At 36.6% G+C, this 22606-nt stretch overlaps 1 protein-coding gene across 11 annotated transcripts in view; it reads right to left on the bottom strand.

The window, feature by feature from the left end:
• Positions 1-22606, bottom strand: part of ENAH (ENAH actin regulator) — a 163593-nt gene that overhangs the window by 46512 nt on the left and 94475 nt on the right. For 6 of the 11 annotated variants that reach the window (XM_070768045.1, XM_070768047.1, XM_070768052.1 and 3 more), the window contains exon 4: positions 1083-1167. In XM_070768045.1, coding sequence (XP_070624146.1) covers positions 1083-1167 — 85 coding nt within the window. Of the gene's footprint in view, positions 1-1082; positions 1168-6010; positions 6068-22606 lie in introns of all 11 variants that reach the window. The other 5 variants (XM_070768044.1, XM_070768043.1, XM_070768046.1 and 2 more) reach the window with 1 other exon arrangement.

Here is a 22606-nt window from a genome sequence, read left to right on the forward strand (position 1 = left end):
TCCGCTATGATAATTTTTACTAACTACTTTTCTTTGTGTGTGTGTGAGAGACAGATCATTACAATTTCTGTTAGAATTATCCTAGTATGTTTAAAACTTTCAACACAGAACTGAAATGATTATGTCCTTTCAATTTTCTTTATTTCTACAGAAACTCATTTTATTCATATCTGTCACAGCATCACTCTAAAGGGCAGACATAGTTTCACCAAATATGGAGGCTATTTCTGGAACTACCTGAAGATACACACTGTCAAAAACAAAATTCATTTTGGGAGATCCTGGAGGGCATTCTTCAAGAACTAAGTAATTACACAGCAAAGTAACCAACACAGAACCACAGCAAGAGATCCCTTGACCATCCGTCAGGGAAACGTGGCACATGTATTAATAACATAAAGAATATAAAGAATGTTTCAGATGTGAGGTCCAAATCAAAGACAACAATAAAAAATACTGGCCTGCATGGAGCAAATCCCTTTCAACTGGAAAATTCCATCTACATGATGGCTATCAATTTCCAGAACAAAACAGGGGTAATCTACTAGTAATAAAAAGCAACATCAACATCTCCAAAAAGTTTTCCTTTCTTTAAGTAGGACACCTGGTTTGACTAGCTTAATTTTAGTTACTGATTGTACCTGAATTTTATAAAACTGTTTTGTTATAAAGTAGCTTATAATTTAGAGACTATTTTGCTAATTCAGAAAAAAAAATCCCTAGATGAAGATGTATTATAATTTCAAATGTATTTCTACACTACACTGAAAATAATGAAGATAATATTATTGATTTCATTAAACCAGCAGTTTAATCAAAATCAGAATGACTATACACTTCATTACTAAGTCATATCTAATGTCCAATGCCTTATACAGTCAACACTACTTCAACCTTCCAAATTAGTCACTTGACAGCCATAACAATCATAGATTAATTTATAACAGCTATAAAAATAAGATGTCTTGAAGACTTCTTAACAGTGCACAGTTCATGATGAGACACAATCTACTTTCAATATCAGATGTTCACAGACTGGTCTTCTGCAGTAGACAGGGGCAAATAATAACTTGGGAATTTACCTTCTTTGAATTTCCAATTCTTCTTGTGATGGGCCATTCTGAACTTGGGCAGGTAGTTGTGAATTTTGCCTAGGCAATGTTGGCCCTAAAAAGGGAGGGAAACATTATAAATGAACATTATCTTTATATTGTGCTGGATAGAGGAGGTAAAATCATGAGAATAACATAAAACCATCACATAATTACAAATGTATCTTCTTTTTGTTTAGCAAAATAAAATATAAGCTTCATATAACACACAGCAAATGAAAGACTGCAACAAAATACTGTCATTATTTCCAGAAGGCTTACTTGAAACAAATGGAAAACATCAACAATAAAGGAAAAATAAACATTTATATATGAAGAGCTTGAGTAAAACAAGTGTTCAATGAGCATCTGAATAGGCACCTAAGCTTGACATTTTCTAAGACAATGAGACATTCTCTTTGGGGTACTTATTCATGAAGTGGAGAGGGAGAACTTAAATGAAAAATCAGAATTCAAAAACTCACCTAAATAGAACACTGGAAATGAAAAACAGGAGAGAGAAAGCATGAGAACCTTATTACTAGACTGATGCACGCTAATGCATTTATCAAACTTGCCCACTTTAAGTTGCCGTTCTTATTAATGGCCTGGCATTTCCAGCACTGGTGAAAACAAACATTTGCTAAACTTTCACATATAATTAATCTACTTATCTGAACTTTTTAATGTAACAGAGATAACTGCAATAATTTTTCACTTGGGGTAAAACAAAACAAAAAACCTGCATTCAAACCAACACGATTCTGTCATGAGAAACTAATGACCATTCATTCCCATGTCATATAAAATGCAGACCCATTTTTAGCATCTCATAAAGAAGGCCACTAAACAATGGGACATTTTAATGTCACTGGATATAAAAATTGTGTCACAAAATGAGATAAATAAAATACTGGACCTAATATACAATGCTTATAGTTATAATAGAACAATCTTGAATTTAATCCAGTAAAGAAGAGAATAAAGAAATAGTAGTTATCTTTCACTCTTGGAGAGAAATATATGCATAATGATAATGCTATACATATTTGTGAATTCTAGTGTGCTAGCAAAGGCCCCTGGCAGATATTTTGAAAGTGTTTTTATAGACCACTAGTATAAAAGACAGTTAATAAATAAATGCTTCTAAGTGCTAAAGCAAATTCTTGTAAATCTGAGTTAACAGCCCAAAGTATCTATTTTATACTAGTGGAGATTTCACAAAGAGAACGATAAGGTTCATTAGAATATAATACAGTACTTGTTATATCGCAAGTGTAAAAAAAAATTTGATCTGCACTTACCTACTAATTTTTCCCTCATCTCTTTACATGTTTTTAATCATTTAATTTGTCCTCTGAAGACAAATTAGATGACAACTGCAATGATACTTCACTAGATTTCCTAAAAGTCTCTGCTATTTTAAGAGCCACATAAAGGAAATATAAAAATATATTAATTCCATGTCATCAGTAACAGCAACAACAAAAAATCAAAAAGCTTCTAAAATTAAGAATGCATTTAAATGTTTGCATAAATGAAAATATATAGTGTCTAGTAAACAAACTGGAATTCTCTCCTTTCTGATATCAAGATAATGATACAAAAACAGACTGCCGTATTAAGCCATATACTAATGTTCAGTGTACATTACTTGTCTCTTCTGGCCGAAGGACGGGGACAAACAAGGTGGGAGGGTACTTTTGAAAACATAAACTAGTCGGAGGCAGTATTTCCAAAGTTATATTTATCAAAAAAATATTAAATGTGAGTATTTAGCATGGGCAACTCACAAGACCATCATGGTTTAACAATTTTCAAAAATAATGTTTGGATATTTAAGTTAAAACCTCACGCAGCTCAAATAATTAATCAGGTGAATGTCGGATTTGTTTGGCATCAATCTCAAATTTGATCCTAACACATCTATACCAGGCACTGTAATTATTATTGTAACAATAATATTAATAGATTAAATTCACCAATTAAAAGCTCTTGATGTTAAGTTTCAACACAAAGAGAAAGATGTCAATAACTCAATCCTACTGATTTCATTTAAAGGTTTTTTAAATTAAACTAACGAAAGTTTGATATAACTCACAAAAAAATCTGAATGTGAGAAAGCTCTCTTTTAGCAATTCATAAAAAACTAATTTGGATTTTTTTTTTAAGTTTTGAGTTTTAAGTTTACTCAGCAAACTTGTTTTAAAAGGAGCTTTAAAAAATGTGGGTAATATTTTCTGGCTTATATTGCTAATTATAAAAATAGTTTACAACAAGGAAGATCCTTTTTAAATGGGAGGAATCCAAGAACTAAAAGACACTCTTTAAAATTCTTTTCTACATGGTTCTTGGTGATAATGGGTTATCTTCCCAAAAACTTTCTTTAAAAGGGGTGGGCGTGGGAACAGAAAAGGAGAAGCCTCCTCCCCCAGCATTTTCTCACATCCATATTTAATCTGGTTATTTTGTTTCCTCTTTATCAATACAGTCAACTCACAATTAACAAGCACATTGAAATGTATGTGCATTTAAAAATAATATAAATGTACTGTGAGATTAAGTAAGAGTTCTAGGTAAATTATGAACTTTAGGTACACGATTACATTCTTTCTTCTCGTCCAACACTCTACGGGGCTACATAGTTGGTAAATTATACCAAAGGCACCACACAACATGAAGTAGCAGGTGAGAGTACAGGCTGTCAGCTGCCACTGTACTTTCTGTAACACAACTACTGGTCACTGCACACAGGTCATATGTCTACATGAGTATCTGTGTTCTCAGAGAATGCCAAAAAAAAAAAAAAAAAAAGTAGTTTTCTAACAAGTGGGTTAAATAACAACATTTTAGGAGCATCACAGGATAGTCAACAGTTCTTTTGGAGGGAAAAGGGAGAAGAGACAAGTGAACCTGCTCTGTCCCTACTCTAGTATCATAAAGAACAGTAGCTATATGAGAGTTAAGTTTTTTTCTGTTTTATTACCAGAGCCAGAGACAATAGTTGGTCTTAATGTGTCCTGGCTAGGATTCATGTAGCAAAGTATGTAAATCACTGATTCTAATAAAGAAAATGTGTCCATGTCGCTGATACAGTAATTTACAAATGATGGAAATCAAACAGAACATCTCTCTAAACCAGGAATGAATGGTATTTCAGTCTTGACTTTAGTACTGAGTTTTGGCTAAAGCACATTTCACTTATTGTCACATTTTAATTTTCCCATATCTTGTTTCACACTTAGCCACAGACTATTTAAAAACACAGGACTAAAAGACAAATAAGTGTTATTATACACAATACAATCAAGTTTAAACTTAGCAATGTGGTAATTATATTGTTTGCACACAGTTCAATCAATCAAAGGTAATAATGGGGGAAATTTGCTTTTATTTTACAGCTTAAAAAATTCACCTTTATGAAGGCCAAATCTCTTTCTTCTCTGCAACTGGGTAAACTCTATTATTCTGCAACTAGGTAAACTCTATCTATTATTCTGCATGTGAAACCCCACATATTAAGTAGCAAAGTATAGAACATCAAGTAAGTTTTCAAAAAGAGCTACAGAGTCCTAATAACACAAACAGGAACAATCACACTTGCAGCTAGTCCAAAAGATGGCCTGGAAGAACCCCCAGGAGGAGGCAGAAAAATCAAAATTAAAAGTTACTAATTAAACACTTAATCTGCAAGGATTAACTGAGGAATCTGAGATGGAGTGAAGCGTTTATACAGGGCCGCATGACAGGCCCACTCCTATAACTGTCACCTGGAACAATCATAAAATAAAACCTCAGGTGATTAAGGAATGCAGCAGAATTTTCATTTTGGGGGGCAATTTATAACACATATTTCCTTGCCTAAACCAGCAAGTATATCAACCTTAAAACAATTCTCTTTATAGGTAAAGAAACAATATTAGTAGTACTGAAGGAGCATATCAAAAACTCTGAGTCACGTGGATAAAATAAAGATACACAGCTGAACTGTTCATATAACATTTTAGTAGTGTTTATCATTCTATCTCTCATAAAATAATCTGGCCAGTTAAGGTATATAGTGGTAAAAAAGGCATATCTGAGTCAAAGGCGGGGGCTGCTGCGCCTGTAAGATTTAAAAGTCACTTTTTGAACTGGGGTTTTCAAAACCAAAGTTTTAGAATCAAATGAAACTAAAAGGAATTCAGATGTATGTCTGTGTGTGTGTGTAAATGTTTACATATGCAGATATATCCTAGAGTAAGGAGAAGGATATGCATATACTTGATTAACTGTAATGTGGAAAAAAGGCTAAGTGACATAACTGATTTGTCCATGCAAACAACACATATATGTGCACACATGTGTATATGAGCGTGAGAGTGAAAGAAAACACACTATAAGCCTAAATTCACTCCTAAGCCACAGATATCTAACCTACTGAATCAAGGAGGCTGTCGATCAGAAATCAACCTATCAAAGCATGAAAGAGCTCACAGCTGCCTCACAACATGTACATTTGGGAACTAATTCAAGCTAAGCAAACGCTCCCTTCCAGTAAATCCCAATTACATTCCTGATATCATAGTAACATGGATAAAACTTTCCCTCTAAAACTCTAATTTAAAAGACTGCTCTCAAACAAAGTAGTTAAAAACAAAAACGAACAAACAAAAACCCCTCTCATTCATGTTGGAAGAAGTGAACAAGAATTAGTTCTGAGATCCTAATTTTAACTAAACCCTCGCTAGGAAGCCAACTCAAAAGCTGACCAAATCACCTACATGAACCACAACAAATATCACAACATAAAACAGTAGCTTGCTGTATATCCCAAATTCCACAAACCAGACCATGGCCTAAGGAAACAAAAGTTATGGAAATGCGCAAGTAGTATGTACCACAGCTTGAAAAAGTAATGTAAACATAATGTTGCTTACCACAGAAAATACATCGCAAATTAGTGCTGTCCTGGGTAGCAGTAACCTTGCTCTGGGCTGCAACAGACACCTTGGTGTTAGAAGCTTCAAAAGACAACGGGGCCATCTGAAGAACTTCACATAAACTAAAAGGTGCTTTGAAAGGTTCAAAACGTATTATACATACGTCCTAGCTAGACCCTCATACTCTGTGACATAATTTTTTCAAAAAATTTTATGTGTTTTTTTTTTTGTGGAAAAACCCTATAATAAGCCACAGATCAAATGATGCACTTACAGCTTAATTATTTCCTGAGTTACACAATCAGAGAACGCATCAATTTGCATTTTACAATTTATCTTAAAACGTAAATGGATCTGAGATACACGGAGTCAAACCTTTGGCCATTAGTTAATTTCAAGATAGTTACCCTCTTTCAGTATTGCTCATTTAAAAGAAGCTGCAGCTGAACAAAATTTAAGGGAAATGCTTATGATTAGCTTAACATGAGCTAATTTCTCCTAGTTGAAAAAGACCAAAGCCATTTTAAACAGCCTCCAACAATTAAAGTGTTACATATTCATTGATGTAAAGTAAGAATATCTTCATTTTTCACTTTGAAAAACATCAAAACTATTGTTTTATCAAGCCACATTTTACTTTTCCTTTTTCTTCAACATGTGTGTATGCATACACATTTGAAAAAAAATCTTACTAAAAATGTGTGGCCACATCAAAAGGCCATTTAGTATTTAGGCCATCTACACTAAAATTTACTTTGAGTATTAACGAGATAAATTCTCTTTAAGTGAAAAAATTCAATGAGGAGGAGGTGATAATTTATGAAAAGGTTTTTATAAAAGCAAGATGACACTCAAAATTAGGGTGGGAAAAACAAAACTAAATTTCTTTTAGTTTTACATTAATAACATTCAAAACTTTACATCAATACTTTTCTATAAAATACTAAAGAAATTCTTTTCAGCTTGGGAAAGATTTTCTCTTCCAATCAGTATTAATCAAGAAACAGTGAACAAGTTAAAAATATACTGACTTAAGAAAGACTGAAGAAAGGCAAACAAGACAGTATTTCCCTTAAAACTGTATTCTTTAATAATACAATATATGCTAACTAAAAAAAGTCTGCATAGAATCAGAACCAAACCAATTTATATTTTAAGAATATACACCTGCAAATGGTAATAAATCTTAAATAATCAAGAAAATCTTTACCATTTATAGAAATTAGATTTAATACAATCCAATTAAGTTTAAATCTTGCTTTAAAGATATTAAATACAGCAGATTTTTTAAACACAAACAAGACTAATGAATGTCACCTTTGCTAAGTACTTCCACCCACCCAATCAATTATTATTAAAGTAGCATGCACAATTATTTACAGTAATGACATAAAAAAAGACCACAGGCACACATATAAAATGTCTACTAGCCTAATCAGATCATGCCAATCAGTAATTATATTTTAAGTTTAAACTTAAAAAAAAAAAGATCTGTCTTACCGATGTCTGTAAATGACTACTTCTATAAAGCCTTTATTAAATAAACATGCCTAGTCTTCAGGTTTTACCTTTCAGTTCCTTTCATTTATATTTAAAGGATTAAAAAATAAGAAAAATATTAAAAACTTACAGGAAAAACCTGAGAAATTATCTCGTCTCTGACAGCAAAGAAACTGCCACATTCCATTACCAATCATTTTGGCAAAAAGTCATCTGACATTTGTCAGAATGCAGGTAAAACATTATTACCACATAAGACACAAAACTCCCAATCTCGTGACAATTTAAACAATTATGCAATATTCTATGCAACCTGGTATCTTTAAACATCTTTTTCCTACTGACTTTTACTTCATACCATCCTGTAAAGAACTATCTAAATTCTGATAAGCTAGATTGAGTTCTACTGCAGTTTGCATTTCCCGAAGATACTAAATTATTCATTCCATCATATGCATAAGGCTAACAGCACTTCCTGCTTAATACTGATGCTGCTGACTCTTTGCTCAACTGAGGGAGGAGCATAGAATATGGGAAAAGAAGGTTCAGTGTTCGGATTGAAGAAATTCAGTTAGAAAAAGAAAAAAAGGGACATTTCTCTTTAAATCAGCGTATTAAAATAGGCTTAGGGCTTAGAGAAATAAGGATGGACCCTAAAGGAAAACACGAACTGAGGAGGTTAAGATGTATCAAAAAATCAAAACTTAACCTCTATTTTAGACTTCAAGAAAAGAAAAATGACCTCTCTCTATTAGCTACACCGACCGTGAAATAGTCTTGTCATGGTTGTTCATATATTTCTAATAGTTTGTAAAACAGCTATCCCTCAGGCTTTCTCCACCCTTTAACATACTTTATCGTTAGGTGTTTTGTACAAGCAGGGGAGTACAGAAACCTTGGGTGAGATACTAGGAGAAAATGACAAGATGTCACTTGATCAGTATTACTGTTACTGCTATAAAGAATTAGTATAGTAGATTCTTAGTATTCACATTTTTAACCTTAGGTGTCACAGCAATTAATCTCAAAGCAACTTGTAATGAGGATACTACCCATCTCAGCATTTTTTCTGAGGATTAAATGAGAAAATGTTTGCTTAGAGCTGGTTTTCATTTGGTTTGTGCTCTCTGGAAAGCTGGTCTGTTGAGTGAGCACAGCACCAGCATCCAAATTAGCAGTGGCTACCACGAGGGCCCCAGGTTATCATCATCATGACTGCAAAGAGCTACTGTCAGCAGTTGTGAGAGGGCAGGAAAACATGTTAAAAAGCAGAGACCTCTGCCAACAAAGGTCCGTCTAGTCAAAGCTATGGTTTTTCCAGTAGTCATGTATGGATGTTGAGAGTTGGACTATAAAGAAAGCTGAGTGCTGAAGAATTGATGCTTTTGAACTGTGGTGTTGGAGAAGACTCTTGAGAGTCCCTTGGATTGGAAGGACTGATGCTGAACCTGAAACTCCAATACTTTGGCCACCTGATGGGAAGAACTGATTCAATGGAAAAAGACCCTGATGCTGGGAAAGATTGAAGGTGGGAGGAGAAGGGGATGACAGAGGATGAGATGGTTGGATGGTGTCACTGACTCAATGGACATGAGTTCGAGTAAGTTCTGGGAGTTGGTGAATGACAGGGAAGCCTGGCATGCTGCAGTCCATGGAGTCACAAAGAGTCAGACACGACTGAGCGACTGAACTGAACTGACTGAAAGCAAATGTGCTTGTGTTTGTTCTAATACATCTAGAATAGAATGGAGGAAGACGCTGCAGTGTGGTATGGTTGCCTCTCTTCAAAAAGTAGGTACCATGAAATAGAAGCTGGGGCAGCTACTATGGAAAACAATATTGAAATTTCCCCCAAAATTAACAACAGAACTACCATATAACCCAGAAATCCCACTTCTTGGTATATTCCCAAAAGAACTGAACACAGGTAACTGAAGAAATAATCTGCATTCCCATGTTCAGTTCAGCAACAGTCACAAAACTTGAGATACAAAACAACCTAAGTGTTCATTAACACATGAATGGACAAAGAAGATGCACTATATTAATATATATATATTAATATACACACACTGCAATATTATTCAGCCATAGGAAAAAGGAAATACTATTATTAGCAGCAATGTGGATGGATCTTGAAGTTATTATGCTAACTGTGATAAGCTGGACAAAGAAAAGACTGCATGGAATCACCTGGATGTGGAACCTAAAAAGCTAAATTCACAGAAACAGAAAGTAGAAGAGTGATTGCCAGGGGCTGGGGAGTGGGGTGGATCGATAATAGGCTGGTAAAAGTATACACATTCTTAGCTATAAAATGAATAAAGACTGAAGATCTAATGTAAAACATAGTTGATAACAATGTACTGTATAACTGAAATTTTCTGAGAAAAGAACATAAATGTTCTTACCAAACAAAACCACCAATCAACCAAACAGAAAAGATAAATATGCAATAGCTGCATTAACCAGATGGAAGAAATCCTTTCACAACTTATACATGTATCAAATCATCATGATGTACACTGTAAACATCTTACAATTTTGTCAATTATACCTCAATAAAAATGGGAGGAAAAATGTACTCTATCTGCAGGGCACTGTGCTAAATGACATGAGACTTACAAATAGTAAATTTTACTCAAAGTGTGGTATTTTTAAAGTGGTATTTTAAAACATTTTCAAAAGAATTTCAAACTGTTTTAAAATACATATAGTTTTTAACAAAGGAAAATCTTACATACCTCAGGAAATGAAACATTACATGTCCATAGTCATGAGTGAAAAAAATACCACCACTCTCTTTTTCTAAATTACTGAGTCTCAGGCAAAACTGTTTGTATGGTTGGGTTTCCCCACCCCTCTTCATTTCTTTAGTTCTCCCCTAAATTAGGGCCTCAAACGCATTTTCTTTCTTTCTAAGCAAGTATGAAGATGACTGCTCACAGTTGATAAATTGCTGATAATTGATTAGGCTTTGGCAACAGCATCATTCCAACACCTGTTTTGTAAGCCCTTTGGATGTGGAATGAGTGACTACCTCCAGCTAAAGAAACTGAAGAGTCAAGCTGCAGGGCCTATATGACACTTCCAAAGGCAGGAGTAACTCATGTCCAGCATTCGTGTCTCTGCTGCTTCCTCCTGAGCATAGATCAAGGCCTGTCCATCAATCACCGTACCACCTCCATCCCCCCACCCCCACCCCTCCCTGTCCTTCCTTACTAAGAAATTAGTAAGAATATGCTCAGAGAAAGCAGCACGTTCAGGCAGAATGCTTTAACAAAGATGTTGAGCTCATTACTACAGCATCTGGTTAACTCTCTAATCTATTCAGGTACGCAAACCAGATATCTAGGGCTCTCTTCACCTCTTTTTTCTATTGTGCACTCAGTGGTGTCCTACTCTTTGTGACCCCATGGAAGGAGCCCTCCAGGCTCCTCACTCCACGGGATTATTCCACCAAGAATACTGGAGTGGGTTGCCATTTCCTCCTCCTCGGGAATCTTCCCAACCCACGGAGTAAACCCAAGTCTCCCGTGGCTCTTGCACTGGCAGGTGGATTCTTTACTACTGAGCCACCTGGGGATTCCGTTCCCTCTATTACTACTATTCAACCTATTTCCAAGTCCTATGAATACAATCTCTGCATTTCTCTCTCCAAACCATCTCCACTGCCACTGTTCATGTTCCATGATCTCTTGTTTTGATTCAGGATCTTTTGGTTTGCAAAGTGGGGTTCATATCCCAGAATACTAATCATACCCTGCGATGGGAAAGAAAATAGTAGTACTTCTACTTCTGTTCATTTTTTCTCATTCTTTTTATATTTCTATAATTTCACATTTTATAATGTATTCAACATGTCAATACTAAACATAAACTATAAATACACATGCATTTAGGGACATAAAATACACCAGCCTAGACTATTTTACATGGGGCTTCCCTTGTGGCTTAAAAGGTAAAGACTCTGCCTGCAATGCAGGAGACTCAGGTCCGATCCTTGGGTTGGGAAGACCCCTTGGAGAAGGGAACGGCAACCCAATTCAGTATGCTTGCCTTGAGAATTCCATGGACAGAGGAGCCTGGTGGGCTACAGTTCACGGGGTTGCAAAGAGTCAGACACAGAAGCTACTAACACCATCACTATCACTAGCCTATATATGGCATCACCTAATTAATCTGTTCATCCTGATTGTCCTACCTCTCCCCTCCCCCACAGAAACCAGTAATGCTTAATAACTAAACCAGATCAAATCATCTCCCTTAGTAAAATCGCTTCAATAGCTTTCCACTGATCTAAAGATAAATACCAAAATCCAGTGCTTTCTCCCCATGATGTAACTGTACCCTAACTCATCCAACTCATACTCTGTTTCTCTCTGGGTACGCTGGCCTTTTAAATTCTCAAATGAGCTGTATGCTCCTCCTATGTGCACATGTCTTCTGTCTGTGATCTTCTTGGTCAACCAGTATGCTCCCTTTTTGAAGATTAGAACTTTCTGGTAGTCAGCAGGAGTTACTATTAGTCTCCAGACAACTAAGATAATTATTTCTCCCTCGTTTCCTAGGCATTCTTATTTCCTGTTTCAAGTTTTATTAATTACCTATGTTTTTAAAGATTTTCCACTTCAAAAATTTGAAAGGAGATAATTAAGTATAAATACAAAATTGGGTAATACTAAATTTTCTAAGAAATGTGAAGAATCTGCCTAGACTTAAAAGTTTTAGGCAACATTAATATTAGGCAAAGTGGGAGGGAGAAGAGGGAGGGGATGGGGACCCAATTCCATGGGCCAGGCTCATCTGGGGATGAGAGGTAGCATCTAATAATATGAGAACACCTCAAAACATTCTTAAGGAAATTCACACAATTTCGTTCCCTCATCCTTAAGTGAAGAGGTGAAATTCTTTTAACTAAGAAAACTGTTTTCACTCTAAAAGTGCAACACAGAAGTTTTCAAAGACCATGTCTGTTCTTCCCTACTTTTGTAAGAGAGGAGAATCAAAAAAGTATGAAGTTTAAAAAAAAAAGTATGAAGTTTCTAAGCTAATGCTCTTGGATATGGGGGTAAAAGTGAAGGCAGGACAATGCTGGGCAAGAAAATGTGCCTGAGAGCCAAGACAATAAACCTAAGAGATTTCACAAATGGTCCAGCATTCTTCTCTATATACAATCAATTTGACACAGAAAACCACTACACGATTCTACCTTACACCATTTACCACATTTTAACATGTTGGGTTTTATAAAAAAATATGAGGAAGCCTTTCTGCTTTGGTTATAACCTATTTATTTTTAAAATGTTCAGAATTAATCATTACTTTCACTGTATACAACTTTAACACATGAAAATAAACTGTTAAAATGAGAAACTCAGCTGTTAAAATTTAGAAAGTATGCCTGGATTTATAAATATGTGCTAATGATTTACTTTTCAAACTGCCATGCATGACACATGCTACAAAATAGATGAACTGTGAAAAAGTTGTGCTAAGAAGCCAGTCACAAAAGATCACATGTTGTATGATTCCATTTATATGAAATGTACAGAACAGGCAAATATATAGAGACAGAAAACAGGTTAGTGGTTGCCAAGAGCTGGGAGGGATGAAGGAATGGGGTGACGTAAGGGTGTGTGCATGCTCAGTTGCTCAGTCATGTCTGACTCTTTGTGACCCCATGGGCTATACCTGCCAGGCTGTTCTGTCCACAGGATTTTCCAGGCATGAATACGGCAATGGGTTGGCAGGTGGATTCTTTACCACTGAGCCACCTGGGGTGTGGGGGGTAAGAATGGTGATAATGCTTAATGGTGTGATCAAACTGCTCTAAAACTGATTATGGCGATAGTTATACACTTCTATCAGTATACTAAAAATCACTGAATTGTACACTTTAAATGGGTAAACTGTATGGTATATGAAGTAAAGCTCAATAAAGCTGTTAATGGGGGAGGAAGGGAAGTGCCCTGTCATGCTCGTGTTCTTGGAACTGAAAGACCAAGTTGAAAAGTATCTCAGTGCCTATTACTTTTCTATTATGGATAATATTAAATGTAATTACCTCTGGGTGGTAAGATTTTAGATATTTTTACTTTCTTCTTTATGCTCTTCCATCCTGCTTAAACTTTATAATAAGCACGTAACTTCTTGATTAGAAAAAAAATCAGAGCAAAATGCTGTGCTGGAAATTTAAGCTCTTTGCCAAGAGCAGTTGCCATCGGTGGAGCTCTAACTGGCTCTAGGTTCTGACGTGAGAACTGGATGTACACAATGAGGGAAGTGACTTGATTAACAATACCAGCGTGACCCCAGGTGTCTGGAAGGACTGCAGAGCCAGCACTTGGGTATCCTTCCCAAACACTTGAGCTGGCCTAGGAAGATTCCTCTGCCACCAGCTTGTCCTTCAGGGGGAATAAAGAGTCAAAGGCATTTGTTAGGCCATGACTCTGAATACATACCCATTCAGGAAGGTTCATACAAAACCAGGCCTGTCCTAGTTAAGCCAGAACAATTATCTCCTCTCTGGGAACCCTACTGCCCTTCCCTTCTCATTTTCTCTGCACAATAATTCATGACACTTCATCGGTGAAACCAAGAAGCAACTTCTATCTAAAACAACTCAGGAAAGCTGATGCTTAAATGACAAAGATGTCCACATTTACTTTTTGAAACTCAAAATTAAGTAAAATTTTACTGAAAGAGTAATTTTGTTCAATATATAATAAAATAAATTGGGTTTGTTAACCTGACATGGAGTTTATGAAATAGAATTAAATATAAAAGTTATTGGTGTGGGCTGTCAGTAAGGACATAAAAACTTACTCTACAAACTAAACTCATTAACTTCAGTCTCTGAAATGTAATTATATTTGTAACAATATGTATCTTTGATTTCACTACTCTTTAAAAAAGATAATATCTAATAATTAGTAGGCCTAAATTAGATACAACAATTCAAGCATGAGGGTATGTTATTTAGACAAAACATCAGTGTACTGAGACAAACAAAGAAAATGAAAAAAGCCAACACCTACACTGTTGAACTTACGAAAAAATTTAGCAAACTTTAAATTAGGAGTGCCATATTCCCAGTCTTAAGGATCCATAGATGTTACTCAATAAAGAACTTCTTTTTCTGGAAAACTATACAAAATACTTATTATCATACTTTAAATGATAGTCTTAGTTATCTTAGTTCAACCTGTAGGCCTATAGTTTTTATTTTCTTCATCAGACATTTTTCACTAAATCTCAGTCTTTTACTACTATTCATTCTCTAAAAATGAACTATTATACAAAAGCAGCAGCAATACACTGTTATTTAAAAATAAAACAGGGGGAAGGGAAAAAGAAAACTTCCATACCAGCCACAGCCCAGAAGGAAACACACTATGAAACATTAAAACTGGCCCAGCTTAAGGTCTTTACAATTCACTGTATGACTGATGAATTTCCCTTTATATCACGTACTAGAGTCAGCTGTGTGCCTCACTAGACCTCAAGATGGCTCAAAGGTAATATTCATCTTCCCAATTACCAGCAACCAGCATGGTGTTCAGCACATTGTAGGTGATCAGCAGGGGACTTCCAGGTGGTGCAATGGTAAAGAATCCACCTGACAATGCAGGAGACGCAGGAGACAGAGGTTCAGTCCTTGGGTAGGGAAGATCCCCTCAAGGAGGAAATGGCAAACCACCACACTATTCTTGCCTGAAAAATTCCATGGACAGAGGGGCCTGGCGGGCTACAGATCATGGGGTCACAAAGAGTTGGACACGACTGAGTGACTGAGCACATACACACAGGTGACTGATAAACCTGTTTAACTAAACAGGAGTTTTACCAAACCAATGCAATGTAACCAAAACCCGCTGAAGGCCTACTATGTTAGAAGTACCTTTACATACAAGAATCCATCTAAACAATGTAAATGGGAGAGAATAAGTATGAGAATGAACGAATCTGTGTATAATTTTATAATTAAGAAGCAGGAGATTTACACAACACCAGAAATATTTAAACAAAAGTCAGGGAAAGAAAACTGTCTTCAACTGAAAAACAACCTTTATGTGGATGGGTAAATAGGGATTCCTATAAAGCCTTGTTCAGTATAATTTAAAGAAATCCCTGAATACCCTGGAAATATACATCTAAAGTTTTTAACAGATTATAAGGTTGGGACCCCTCAAGTTTCCAGGAAAAAGAAAATCAACTTTTAAAAAAGCAAGGAAAAACCCAGTGTGAAGACATTCAGGTGAAGGCAAGTTATTTCTACAACCTTCATGACCAAGAACCATAAGAAGGCAGGGCACAGAACTATTAAAGGGAGGGGCGACTCTAGGAAACAGGGAGGTGGCTTTAGATGGGCAATCTGGCTGAATCTCCTCTGGCAACAACTTCATGCTGAATTTGTTTTTTAGCAAGTCAAGACTCTACAAGCTGACTACAGGGACCACACCATCACTATTCACAGGAAGAGGAAATACACAAGAAATACTCATGGGAAGTTTTTAAAATGATACATGTTCTAATTCATGCTTTAATGAATAAAAGAGTAAATACTGCCAGAGAAATAATTGCTGGACTAACTGACAATGTGGAAATACCAGAGTCCTAAAAACCTAGCTCTTGCCTGGGTTATGATAACTTGAAAATAAAACTGAACTACCCAAACTGAGGCAAAAGTACCTACTTAAGAAGGAAAAGATATAAATTCAAGCTGGTTTCCCCAAAAGAACAGCAACCCTTTGGAGCAGAAAAATAGTTCTAGCTTCCTCAGAACAAAACTCTAGAGACTCAAACATCTCCTCATGTAAAAATACTGTAAATTACTACTACTGTATTAAATATACTTGAGAGATGTTTATATATCATATATTAGTCCAGATTAATAAGATTGTAGGCTACATTTAAAAATGTATGAATGCATGTATCTTTTGGCCTTCAGCAGAAGACACTTTGAATAATTTGATCTTTGTATGCAAATAAAATCTGCCAGTAACTGTCACTGTATTAGGACTGTCTCCAAATTTATTTATACAAATCATTTTAAAGTGTTTTTGACAACAAAATCCTTTCCCCTGCGCAATTTTCAGCCCACTGGGAAAGACTGGTTTAGGTAATAAACATATAAATCACCAAAAACAAAAAAGTTATTGAAAACACTCACCATGGTGAAAGAAGGAATAGAAGGTGCAAGGATCTGAACCAGGGAGCATGTTTAGTTAATGCAGAGTCAAGAGGGGCCAGTTCATGAAGGAATCCGGATTTCTGGTAAGAAGCCTGTATTCTGTTCTAAGAGCAACAAAAAGCCACTGCAAGGCCATTTGGTATACACAAAAATCCAATCTACCTCCTATGGTCATTCCCTAGTATTATCTGCAGAAGACACTAGAGACCTGTTTCCAGGAACTGACATCAGTCATCCACTCAGTACCTTCAAACTCGGGGTGTATGGTTCTGTGACTTAAGAAAAATGTTAAATCCACGGAGGCCAGTGTGAGTTTAAGTCTGAACAAGGTAAAGTAATTTCTTTGTGTCTAGTACAGTATTATCATGGTAAAGATCAGGACAGTATTTGCATAGGAAATTCCTTAATAAAGATGCATTTCTTCTTATATGAATGGCACTTTCACGGCCAAATTATCACTGAAAATTTCCAGAAAACAGAAGCCACTAGTTTCCTCAGGTGAATCATCTCAGAAACTGCAAAAGCTTACAGAAATAGCAGGTCTACTTCACAGGAGTTATTTCTGGTATCCTTACATGAGTAGCGTGCTGTATTTGCCTATCTCATTTCCTAATTACCACTCTGTACCATTCATGGTTCTCACGCCGTCTTGCAGGTATTTCTGACCATGGCTTATCTTCTCTACACAATAGCCTCTTAAGGTCAACAATTTTGAACCATTCATTTCTGTTTCTCTAGCATCATGTAACGTAAGTACCTTATCTGGAGTACAAGTAATTCAGTTCATTGTGGTTTTTCCTCTTTTATGAGACCATCTACCTCTTAGGAATTTTTAACGGGTTAATGAAATAATATCACATATTATATATATATAATAATATGTTGTCTATATATATGTAATATTGTGACACTGTTTATATATGTATGTGAAGTGAAGTGAAGTCGCTCAGTCGTGCCCGACTCTTTGTGACCCCGTGGACAGTAGCCTGCACCACGCTCCTCTGTCCATGGAATTTTCCAGGCAAGAGTACTGGAGTGGGTTGCCATTTCCTTCTCCAGGGAATCTTCCCTACCCAAGGATCGAACCCAGGTCTCCCGCATTGTAGACAAACGCTTTACTGTCTGAGCTACTTATGTATGTATGAAAGTGAAAGTGAAGTCGCTCAGTCATGTCCGACTCTTTGCGACCCCATGGACTGTAGCCTACCAGGCTCCTCCGTCCATGGGATTTTCCAAGCAAGAATACTGGAGTGGGTTGCCATTTCCTTCTCCAGGAGATCTTCCCGACCCAGGGATTGAACCCAGGTCTCCCGCATTGTAGGCAGATGCTTTACCATCTGAGCCAGCAGGGAAGTCAATAGCAGATGTTAAAGAGATCACCATTTAATACCATCTTCAGAAGATTAACTAGAATTAATTAGAATTTTGCTATCCTGTCTAGACCATACCAACAGGAACGCCCAGTGTTAATTCAGAGGCACTGCACCAGCGTGTACATGCTCTCTGCTGAATACAAACACGAGCAAACCAACAGTATACACTATCATCTACACACTGATCAAAGTATGTCCAAAATTAAGCTGTGACTCTGAAACTAGTACAATATTGTGAATCAATTATACTTCAATTGGAAAAACACTAAACTGTAAAAGTTGTGAACAGGTTTGGCTACGACTGTTGTAACTGGTCTCACAAGAGCAGAAGTGGTTCCTGCAATTTGAGTCTTCGCATCAGTGGACAATGAGACAGATTCTGTTCTATCAAAGCTTCTCCCTATCTCTTACATCCATAGTTAAATATGAAAAAGTCCGACAAAAAGTTATCAGAACTTTCAACTGTCTAACATCCAGCAAATGCTTCTCCAACCTACGGGCAACAAATAATGATTACAATCCAAGAAGACAAGTAAAGTAATTGTATACAAATAACTATTCTCATGCAGGAAAATAATCACAAAAATAACTGTGTAAATAATCATGAATGACATCCTCAGTTTGCTGCAGCCCCATTAATTAAACTTCAAGTTTATTGTAAAGTAAGCCTAAAGAACTGAAGTCACCAGTTAGACCTGTATCAGACACATTAATAAGAGGTCCAACTGACAAAGAAACAGAGAAATAAGAATGAGAGAGAATACAGTGTCTGACAACAAACTTCAGGCTAAAATAACTTTCTATAATTATGAAACACAGATTCATCAGAAAAATCTTGTCTGTTTTAGTTATTTAATCAATTCTACAACACAAGACTGAAGCTGTGCTTAAGAAAAACACAGTATTAGACTCGAGTTACAGTCAAGACAAAGCAGCTTTCCCAAAAAGCTAATGATCAGGAACTTAAAAGTCACAGAAATAAATATTTTCTAATTCTTTTATTATAAATAAAAGATAATCATTTGTATGTTATAACGTAATAGTCACCAAGTCATTTTGCATAAGTGCTTAACCCTCTCGTAACCCTGGATGAGAAAGGTTGGGCATACGAACCAGATGCCTAACTCAGTAGTTCTCAACATTTTCAACAGCTAGAAACCCTTTTATTATTTTAGCTAACCCCCTTGGACTCGATACTTACAGTGAGCTTGTTCAAAGGAACTGTATTTATCATTAATCTTTGTTCTTTCTTAAGTAAGCAAAGATACATAATTGGTTGACCTCAATTCAGGTACTAGGACTATTTAATGTTGCTTATCAGCATCGTGGCACAATCACAAGATCCAGAAATTCTTCAAAGTGTCAACAACAGCTAATTAGGATTTCTGATTGGTTTCAGATAAGCATCCCTACAAAGAGCTGGCAAATTTTAGTCCCCAACAAAGAAGTTTAACATCTGACTTAGGAGGTATAATCCTATCGCTGGAATGTATGATGTACATTGTTTATTTAGCTTTCCAAAACACTGAAAATTATCTCAAAAGTGTATCAGTTGTTTTGTATTAGTTTTGTAACAAGTTGAAAACCATTGTTCTAACTCAAACAGAATTATCTCCCAAAGAAAAGGACATTCATATATAACATGGATGCGAACTCTGTTAATAAATTACTGAACTGTGGGCTTAACATATTTGCTCTCTAAAAGCTATTTGAAGACAAATCTGTGTCCATGTACCATTCTTTCTAAAACTTGGACTCTGGTTCACAGTAAAAATTCAAACTCATGCTGAACAGCATTTTCATTTTTCACCTCTTTCTCCCCAACTACTGACTTTTTTCATAAGTAGAAATTATTGTAGGTACCACACTATCGGCAAACAGATATGATACTCTCCCAGAGATTTCTACTGCTTTCATGTGAAAATCTGCAGCCAGAATTCTTTCGTAAAAGGAAAAGTTGTGTAAGGGGAGGAAGTACTCATACAATATTGATTTCCTATCCCTCTCCTACTAGAATTTTCTCCTCTATTCCTACTATTTTTGCCTTTATTCAGCAACTTAAGGCTTGTCTCAGTTTCCAGCAGCTCCCTTTTCAAACCATTGCTGGCCTTCTGAAGTACAGCTTTGTTCACATCATTCCATTTGCTCAAAAACGTACACTCAATCTCTATCACCCACAGCTCTCAAAGGCCCTTTTTGGTCAGACCTATCTTTCTGACTTTATTCCCTATCAGGCCAATCAAATAACTCCTGTTCTACAAACAAGCTCATTTTTCCACTTTTGTACTCCTACACTACTTCCTGGGCCGGACAGATGTGCCTTTCCCCCTTATGTCCCTCTTTTATCTATCTTTCAAAATCAGTTCAAAATCCATCTCATTGTTAACACTTTCCTCAATTGTTCCAATGGAACAATTCCCCTCCTCATACTCAAAGGATTTTATCTGTATCTCACAGACAACTCTCTCTTTTGGATTAAGATTGTGTCTTATCTCTCCTGCAAGAGTAGAAGAATCCTTGAGGGCAAGATTTGAGTCTAATTTTCCCCTGTCATGTATGTATCAGATGATGGATAAATTAATTGATTTTCTATGGGGAAACATAACATGGTATATCTTTACCAGGCAGTAAAGACAAAGAGGTTGCAGAAAACTTCAAAGTCTGTCTACTACTTTTATTCCTCTAAGAAAATTAATCCACACAGAATTTTCTGTGTATTTTTTAGTATTAGCATTAAAAAATAACATCCTATAGTTTAAAAATACTAATCCCTTTACCTCAATTAATCCCTAGGATACAGTAACACAGGTATTCTCATGATCCTTTTATAAGGATCCCTTTATATGTTTCCTCATTGAAGGGAACAGCTTTAGAGAAAGCAACCTGCCAGGGGAGAAGTCAAAATTGGAGTCTTTCACCTCCAAACCTAAGTTCTTTCCACTAAATCAAAAATGAAAGACCATAAAATTTTACCCCCCCCAAAAATAAAACAAAAAGTAAATGAAAGTTTCTCTCTTTCCGATTTTCTCACCTTAAACGGACATCCCTCAAAAGCCTTTTAAAATATGCTTTGAAGATCTTGAGCTGAAATGCAGAGAAACAAATACAAAGAAATCTCCTGAAGGTCAGTAAAATCCAATCCCAGTTGAGCCTCCCTTTCTAGGTATATATGACCTCAGCGAAGTCCCACCTCTCTGTGTCAGTCTTCTTAATTAGAAACTGGGGGTGACAATACTGGTAGACTAACCTCATGTTTTTATAGAGATTGTGAATTTATAAATGTGGAAGGGTGTGAAGAGGTAAGTTAGAGAAGGAAGCAACCAGAAAAAGGCTGTCCCACCCACGCAGCCTCCAAACCTCTTACTCATTTAATCCTGACGAGCAGCTACAGTTCTATGTTTCACAATGTTACTTCTCTGATAAGACCGTTGATTAAGGAAAGTTAGAAGTGCAAAGTACTATATCCAAGATCACCTTTAGAATCCATTTTCCCTGACTGCCCAAAACGACACAATCTGGTAACTGTCTTAGAACAGCATCCTCTTCTTCCTGACCTATCCATTACATCTCATGGACACAGTGGAAAAAAGGTGAATGCTAAAACTAAATCAGGGTACAAATGGCCATTTATGCCACTGTCTTGCTGTGGGCTCTTGAGCCAGTCCAGAGACCTTTTGTTAAGCCCCAACCTTATGTCTTCTGCTGCTGCTGCTGCTAGGTCACTTCAGTCGTGTCCCACTCTGTGCAACCCCATAGACGGCAGCCCATCAGGCTCCCCCGTCCCTGGGATTCTCCAGGCAAGAACACTGGAGTGGGTTGCCATTTCCTTCTCCAATGCATGAAAGTGAAAAGTCAAAGGGAAGTCGCTCAGTCGTGTCCGACTCTTAGCGACCCCATGGACTGCAGCCTTCCAGGCTCCTATATCCATGGGATTTTCCAGGCAAGAGTGCTGGAGTAGGGTGCTATTGCCTTCTCCGAACCTTATGTCAAAAACAAGCTTAATACCAGCAACTCTGTGGTGGTATACAGATTATCGGTAATAAATGTGCCCAATTAGGACCAGCCACAAAGCTGGTGCCTAAAAACAGATTATTATTCCTGCCTCAGAACTGCTTTAAGGACTAAATGAGGATGTAAGTAGAAGGCCTAAAACAATGCCTTCACAGGCAAGGTTGGCACTAAAAGTCTGTCACCTCCTCTCCACTCTGCTCCTTTCCCTTCTCATATTGTGTCATTTCAGGACTCATCACTCTCACTGGTATTATCACAATGGCATCTGAAACTCATCTCCATGCCTACAAACACATGCTTACCAATCCATCACTTTTGTCCTAAAGTATTCAGCACGTTTCAGAGACCGCATTACCGACCAGTATCCTGAACTGCACACCGCCCAGCAGGAACACAAGGCCCTTCCCAGTCTCATCTCTTGCAACTTCCCTTTCAGATAGAAACCGTCTGGCCCAAGCCCACCACATCGCTTGTTTGTTTCCCAACTGTGCCAGGCTCTCATGCCTCCAAGCC

The sequence above is a fragment of the Bos indicus genome, chromosome 16 (assembly GCF_029378745.1).
Source record: "Bos indicus isolate NIAB-ARS_2022 breed Sahiwal x Tharparkar chromosome 16, NIAB-ARS_B.indTharparkar_mat_pri_1.0, whole genome shotgun sequence".
Lineage (NCBI taxonomy): Eukaryota > Metazoa > Chordata > Mammalia > Artiodactyla > Bovidae > Bos > Bos indicus.